Genomic DNA, 7,983 nt, shown 5'->3' on the forward strand with positions numbered 1-7,983 from the left:
ATAGACTACAACATCTATACACTATAACAACTATACACTATAACATCAATAGACTATAACAACTATAGACTATAACATCTATAGACTATAACAACTATAGACAATTAAATTCAGTTTATTTATACAGCGCCAAGTCACAACAGAAGTCGTCTCAGGGACTGAACAGAAACATTTATATATAGAAATAATAATTTAACATTATTTATCTGAGGAGCAGCTTTGAGTTTAACTCCATCACTGAACTCTCATCTTGAACAAGCATGAAGGCGACAGTGGAAAGAAAAACTCCCTCATGAGGAAGAAACCTTTAGCAAAACCAGGATCAGGACAAGAGGACCATCTGCTTCGACCGGCTGGGTTTAGTAGGAACAGATACACAATGGCAGGTCAAGAATCACATGTTCAGATAGAAATAGTATCAAATGAAAATTATTCAATTTTAACAATTCATTTAAGAAAATGAGGTCAAGTTGTTTTCTAGTAGTCTAAGTCTATAGCAGCATAACAAGCCAACCTTAACTATAGGATTTATCAAAAAGGAAAGTCTTAATCCCAGTCTTAAACTGGACAATGTGTCAGCCTCATGGACAGAAACTGGAAGTTGGTTCCACAAGAGAGGAGCCTGAGAACTGAAAGATCTTCCTCCCATTCTGCTTTTGGAAACTCTAGGAACCACAAGTAAACCTGCAGTCTGAGATCAAAGTGCTCTTTTAGGAAAATATGGAACGACAAGATATATAAAATAAGATGGAGCTAGGTTGTTGAGAGCTTTGTAGGTTAGAAGTAAGATTTTGAATTCTATTCTGGATTTGACAGGGAGCCAATGGAGAGAAACTAAAACTGGAGAGATATGATCTCTCCCAGTAACTCCAGTTAAGACTCTGGCAGCAGCATTTTGGATCAACTGAAGACGTTTTAAAGAAGTATTTGGACACCCAGATAATAAACCATTGCAATAGTCCAGTCTAGACGTGACAAATGCATGGACCAGTTTTTCTGCATCATCTTTAGATCAGATGTTTCTAATGTTAGTGATATTACGCAGGTGGAAGAAGGAGGTTCTAGTAATGTTTTTAATGTGTGGGATAAAAGACGTGTCCTGATCAAAAATAACACCAAGATTTTTAACATTAGAGCTGGAGGACAGATTAATGCATCTAAGGAGGGAGAAAGACTGAAACATTCATTCCTGAGGTGCTCAGGTCCAAAAACCAAAACCTCAGTCTTGTCTGTTCAACAGGAGAAAATTAAGGGTCATCCAGGTTTTTATGTCTTTAAGACATGCTTGTAGTCTAAGTAGCTGATTGGATTCATTGGGTTTAATGGACAAATATAACTGTGTATCATCAGCATAACAATGAACCTTTATCCCATGTTGTTTAATAACTTTACCTAATGGAAGCATATATGTATGGTGTATGATGAAGATTCATTATTTACATTTACAAATTATAATCTATTAGATAAATATGATTTAAACCAATTTAGAGTCATTCCTGTAATCCCAATATCATATTCAAGTCTCTGTAATAGAATATTATGATCAACTGTATCAAATGCAGCACTGAGGTCTAACAGGACCAGTGTAGACACCTGTCCATTGTCAGAGGTCATGAGAATATCATTAGTAACTTTCACGAGTGCAGAGTCAGTGCTGTGGTGAGCTCTAATCCCTGACTCAAACTCCAATAATGCTGTCAGGTCATCTGGACAGTTTCTTTTTTGTGGGAATATGTTTCTCCCTCTATCTGGAGGGCTTCATCAGTATGAGGAGTCACAAGTAAACCGTTTCTCCTCTATGCAGTACACTCTTTAAGTGGACCAACCAGGTTGCTGGAGATAAGATGGTTTCTGGGGACTGTCCTGTCCCCTGTCTTGAACTTTGACGCCTGACTGAAACTCTTCAGATTATTTCTGTTCAGATGATCACAAACTGACCTGCAACTAGTTTCTCAAGAATGTTTGAGATGAATGTTAGATTAGATATAGGTCCATAATTGGCTAGGACTCCTGAATCAACAACTATAGACTACTCAGGTCTCTCTTGTAAATGATTCCCCGAGGCTCAATGGGACTAACATCTATAAATAAAGGTTGCATGAATATAACATCTATAGACTTCAGCACTTTGTGTGACAGTTCACTGTGGTGACTCGTAACGCAGGGGAGCAGCTGAAAGAAGAAGAAGACTTCAGCACCACCCCAACATCTTGAATGACTGATCATGCCACACGAGCCATGCGATCTCCTGAGTGTTTACAGCTCAAATCCTCTCTGAGTTGAAGTTAATCTGACATATCCTACAGACAGATCTTGTGTTCTTTCAACAGACCAACGCTCATAAATCGCACCCCCAAAAGACCGGGGTCGTCATTTTGATGGGCGTTAAGAGGGCCAACTTTTATGTTATTACTTCAGCTTGTATTGGATGTTCATTGAGCCACTGCCAGACCCAAGCAATTTTGACCTCACACATCGATACCTTCATATTTGTCGGCCTGGATCAATGGAACTCCCCAAAGGAAAGAACAAAAAAAAACAAACCCACGTTAACTGAACCTTAGTGTTTTTTGTTCCTGGCTCAAAACTCACAAGGAAATTTCACCGACTTCAGTGAAGAGGTTGTTAGAATGGAAGAATCAATGTTGTGTATGATCTCACGTTTTGGTACTAAGCACAATAAATCTCTACACTGAGAAGTAAACCTTGAGCTTGGAAAACTCAACTCGTTTGTGTGGCAGACGGATTTCCAAACACTCTCACAGTTCATGCTGGCACAGCTGTTTCAGGAAATTAAAGTCTTCCAAACATGTCATTACACACCCTTCCAATCACACTCATTAGCCACCCCGGCAGATGCGTGTCCTCTTACCCTGGATGATGGTGTTGTAGGAGACAACTTCCACACTTCGGCCGTCATTATAAAATGCAAAGTGCCACACCCCCGAGTCCAGGTACTGGATGAATCCTGCCTGGTGGACGGTGACAGGATGATCTAGCCGGGTTCTTGTGTCCGATTCGCTCAGCGCCCAGTGCTCTTTGGCAATAAGCCGGCTGCCGTCCACTAGTTCAACAAAGTCATACTGCGAAACGACACAGAGATGAGAATTCAACAGATGCACGTGGCTGTTATTTTAATGCAAAACGAGCAGTAAAGAAGCAGGAGGGCTCAACAAGCACTTTTGTTTTTGTTGCATACTTTGTATGCAGCTGGCGAGTTCCAATCTAAAAGGAGCTATGCAAAGTTTTAATGCAAGCCGCAGCCAGAAGTGAATTGTGTATACATAGCAAATAATGAAATATTATAAATGTTGATTTTTCTGTGGCAGGCATTCAGAGTTGATAGATGTTGTCTGGAGAGGTGTGTGTGTGCTGATAGAACTGATATGGCTCTGAGGCAAATGCAAAAGCTACTCTGAACTCTGATGGGACTCTGCAATCCATAAAGTGTTTATTACAGTCTGTTAAATTAACTTTGATAATTCAGTGTGTAGTGGACTTGAATTCACATTGGTTCACTGCTGGGTCACCTACACAACATAAACATTTATGCAGCATTTCATTTCATTTTGTCAATGCAAATTAGTGTTTCGTTGTACATGTCGGTGGTGGCCTGTCAAAAAGAAACCGTGTTGAATGTGATGCGAGTGTTTTGCTAATTGCTTTTCATCATGCATGGAATTCTAAAGAGACATATTGACCAACACAGCACAAAACATAATAAAAGATAAACAAAATACCAATAAATGTAACAAGGGGCATTTTTTCCCTTTATCTTGAGGATTCAGCACGATAGTATCTCTCTTTTTTTAGTTTCTAACAAACATTGATTTACAGGGTAAACAACGAGGAACGAGTTATTTCTACCAATGAGGACAAAGAGGTGCATCTGCGTTTATTGCACCTGGCCAGCACCTGAACCCCATCTTGACTGGAGCTCAGGAGCACAGCAGAAACTTCAGTCCGAACAAACTCCAAACAGGCTGCAGGCTGCGAAGGAGCACAGCAGAAGACCGCAGATCCCCAGGCTGAAGCAGTTGTTAGCTCCACAGCTGAACTGAGGCTGAAGTGAAGACGGGAGCTGGAGAAGGAGTCTGTGGGCTGCTCAGGAGTGTGATGCATACAGATCGGCTCTGTTTTTAAAAAGCTGCCATTCAAATCCAGCAACGAGGCTGTTCATGGAGAGCATTCATGAGCCTTAGGCTTTGAGCAACCGTTTCTGATGCATTTCTTTATAACGGCTGCATTAAAACTATAATATCAGAAACAAAGAGATACAGAGAAATACATTTACAAATTAACTTGACCAGTTGGCATAAATTCCTAATTTATTTCCTTGAGCAGGATTGCTGTAACTGTAGCATGCATTAAAAATATTTGATTTATTTTACATCCATAAGCAATCAAATATCTAAATAAAAAAACAGCAAAATAAATAAAAGTGTGCAGAAATAGATGATTAGTTTCTGAATGCATGCAGTATCTAATGAACACGCGGTACTGTGGAATGTGATGGATCAACTGTTCAGTTCTCTTACAAGCAACAGGAAGAAGCATTAACGGAGTCAGGAGAAGTCACCCTGATTCAAACTGCGGGGGCTGGGTAGAGATATTAACCTGGCGGAAGTAGACCTCTTTGTATTGTTCACTTGAGGGGGAAGTAATAAAACAGTTCATCCCACAAGCGCTAACCCCCATGGCCAGGTGCATACATCTTGATTAGCTGCTGTGAAAGCCCCTCAACTCATCTCAATCCAACAATACAGGCCAAGAACAGTCAGGAGACCAAGCGTGGAGAAATGCCCCGTGGATTGAGAAGGAAAACAAAAACCTGCAGATTTCTCACCATTTGAATCGACTGAACTTAGAGTTGTTCAACTGAGTGCAAACTCTACGGAAGATAGAAAAAAGTGCATTTCTTCAAACTTGTCTGGTTTGTGTCATCACGGACAGACACTCGATAGAAAATGGAGGAAGTCTATGTTTGACAAAAGTGGAAAGGTTGTTGCACTTAAATGCTATCTTGCCTTCCGAGCAGTGAATGCGACGACCAGTCAATATCTCTCATTGGGGTCTTTCATGCTCAGTTAAGTAAATGCATTGATTTGTCCAACTGGTTCCTGAGCAGAATGTAATTTAGAAGTTGGCACAATGGACACAATGTCCAGCATTGACAAGCAGGAGCGTCTGAATAGCAATGGGTTGAGACATAAAAGTAGTGTCTGGTTAATTAGTACGCTTTGCTTTGATTTTTGTTGGGCTGACATATTTTTATATTAATTTACGTTAGAAGAGCGATTCTTCTTCCATTTGAGTGTTATGTTCCTCTCACGGTCCACACTTGAGGGAGACTGTCAAAAGGTGAAGCTAAGAGCTTTTTCCACCAAGTGTGGTGGAAAATAACCGTTGTCTGAGTGCTTTCAAGACCATCGGCGCACATCACACCCTTAGATGCTCAAAAATGTCATTCACAGGATTCGCCGGACATTTTGGAAACACTTCAGTTTGCAAATAACAGACATTTTAGTGAAGGTGAAACCTGTCTGCTCACAACTGAGAGACGAGGACAACTCTATGAGAAGTTCTCATTCAGAGACGAACGATGAGCCAGAATCAGTAGAAGGATTATTCAGAACAGAACGTCATTCATCTTTCAATTAAAAATGAGTAAACAAATAAATAAATACATAAAGACCAATTAAATTTAAAAAGTAATGAAACTGAGCCAGCAGGCTTTTAAATAATCAAGTCCAAAATTAATTATAAAAAGTTTAATCCATGTAGTCAGTGTAATCTGTTATCGGACATAAACTAAAATCTTTACAGATACATGGACATGTAATTCTGAAATGTGAGTACTCAGTCAAGGTGAACAATTATTTTACTGTATTTGATTTTATCTGCATATTTTACTGAACTAATCTGAGCATAAATATAAAACAATCCATCACAATTGTCAGATTTCCTAATCCCAGTCGGCTCTTCATAAGACGTCATCGTTGCTGACTTATTTTCACTTTTTTATTTATTATATTATAATATAATATTTCTTATTGTCACTTTGGCTGTTTCCATCAATAAACAAATGCAGCAGTTGTCAGATGCTCGCAAACTTTTAATTTATGGAACAGTTCGTTTCTTACTTTAAGATTTAATTAAATTAATTTTATTTTACCAATCTTCATTGATTTGCAGTGAACATGTTTAAAATATTTGTATGAAAATGTTCATTAATCAAAGACAGGAGCAGTAGATCAGCAATAAGAGCTTTTGTGGAGAAGTATAAAAAAGATGATCCGCTCCGGCAGAAAATCGGTGAATTTATTTATGAAATGAGTTGATATGTGAAGTTAGGCATTTAAAAAAAAGAAAGATAAACACAACCTAAAAAACTAAAGCTGTTTTACAGTTTAACACAAACATGTTTTTGAATAATTGTGCTTTATACAGGGATTTAAAGCATCTATAGTAAATAATTAAAAGATCCATAAACGCTGTATGATAAAAGTTTTAGGGCTGAAAAGTAATAATTTTTCACATGATGTAAACGTACGGTCTGCTCACACGGTAAAGGAACGAGTGCAGGTGCTTCACCGGCCGCACCAACACTTCGAGCTGTCTGGAACAAAAGATGCTCTAAAATAGGAGATAAACTTAAACCCTTAAAGAGTTCTGAGCACAGACGGAGCTAAAAGGGCGTTTTGGTTTGACACAGAACACAAGTCTTGAAATAAATGGTGATAAACAGTGAGTTCAAGTCTAAAATCACACATTTAGGATTCTTTTACCTGAGTGTGAGAAGCTGCGAGACCCTTCCTTCCATAGACTCCGATCAGCGCGCTTCTCTGCACCGAGATGTTGAACTTCAGGAAGTGTGGTTGGTCCATGTTTATCTGAGAACGCCAGAACACCCCCGGGGGGACGATCTGAGCCGCCCTCTTCCCAATGTCGACCTGCCCGGTGTCGATGGAGTTGTTCTCGTGCTGAAAGATGCCGGTCTTCCCTGCAGAACAGAAACACACCCGGAACGTTTGTACGACACAGAAACAGCTCAATTAGGATGAAGTGATTCGATTCTTCAGTGAAACCTTGTTCAGTCACATCCAAGGTACAGTTATGGGTTTATTTCACATTTTGATTTCTGTCTGTCTATTTATTAACCTTTATTTAAAAATCCCATTGAGATCACAGATCTCTTTTGCAAGGGAGGCCTGGAGGCAGCCTAACATACATGGAGTATGTATCTATCTATTTATCTATTATATTTATATATCTATAAATGCCACAATAATCTGCTGTAATCTCTTAATTAGGGTGGGACCATATTTCCAGCATATAAATTGCAGGATTTTTTGCAAATATTTATCAGTCCTGCAATTTATACACCAAAGTGACTTATATACGTTATTTTTTTTTCCATATTCATAACTCAATTTTTGACTGACACTTTAAATTTAGCAGAACTGCAATAACGAGTCCTCCTGTATGTGCTCGCTTCTCTCAGCTGGTGCAGGTGGAGGAACACTGGAGAGCTAGCGGCTCCGGCTGCAATAGATGGATGGATGGATGGATGGATGGATGGGTTGATGGATGGATGGATGGATGGGTTGATGGATGGTGCCGCCAAGGTGAAATGAAGTTGTTTTGACCATTAAAGAGCATTTATTAAGGAAAAGTTAAACCGAGACACACTTTTGCTATATTTTTAAGTGTTAATCTTGTTAAATGTCGAAGAACTGCAATTTTTGACTGACACTTTAAATTTAGCAGAACTGCAACAGTGAGTTCTCCCGTACACGCTCACGTCTCTCAGCTGGTACAGGTGGAGGAACGCTGGAGAGCTAGTGGCTCCAGCCGCGATGGATGGATGGATGGATGGATGGATGGATGGATGGATGGATGGATGGATGGATGGATGGATGGATGGATGGATGGATGGATGGATTGCTGGATGGATGGATGGATGGATGGGTGGATGAATGG

General features: G+C 39.6%; 1 protein-coding gene across 1 annotated transcript in view; it reads right to left on the reverse strand.

Moving 5' to 3' along the window:
- Positions 1 to 7,003, reverse strand: part of LOC119408622 (teneurin-3) — a gene marked incomplete at its 5' end in the record, with an annotated part of 40,737 nt that extends 33,734 nt beyond the window's left edge. The window contains 2 exon segments of the mRNA XM_037675467.1: positions 2,873 to 3,083; positions 6,789 to 7,003. Coding sequence (XP_037531395.1) covers positions 2,873 to 3,083; positions 6,789 to 6,887 — 310 coding nt within the window.
- Positions 7,004 to 7,983: the final 980 nt, after the last annotated feature.

Source organism: Nematolebias whitei, chromosome 4, assembly GCF_014905685.2.
Source record: "Nematolebias whitei isolate Nwh7 chromosome 4, NemWhi1, whole genome shotgun sequence".
Lineage (NCBI taxonomy): Eukaryota > Metazoa > Chordata > Actinopteri > Cyprinodontiformes > Rivulidae > Nematolebias > Nematolebias whitei.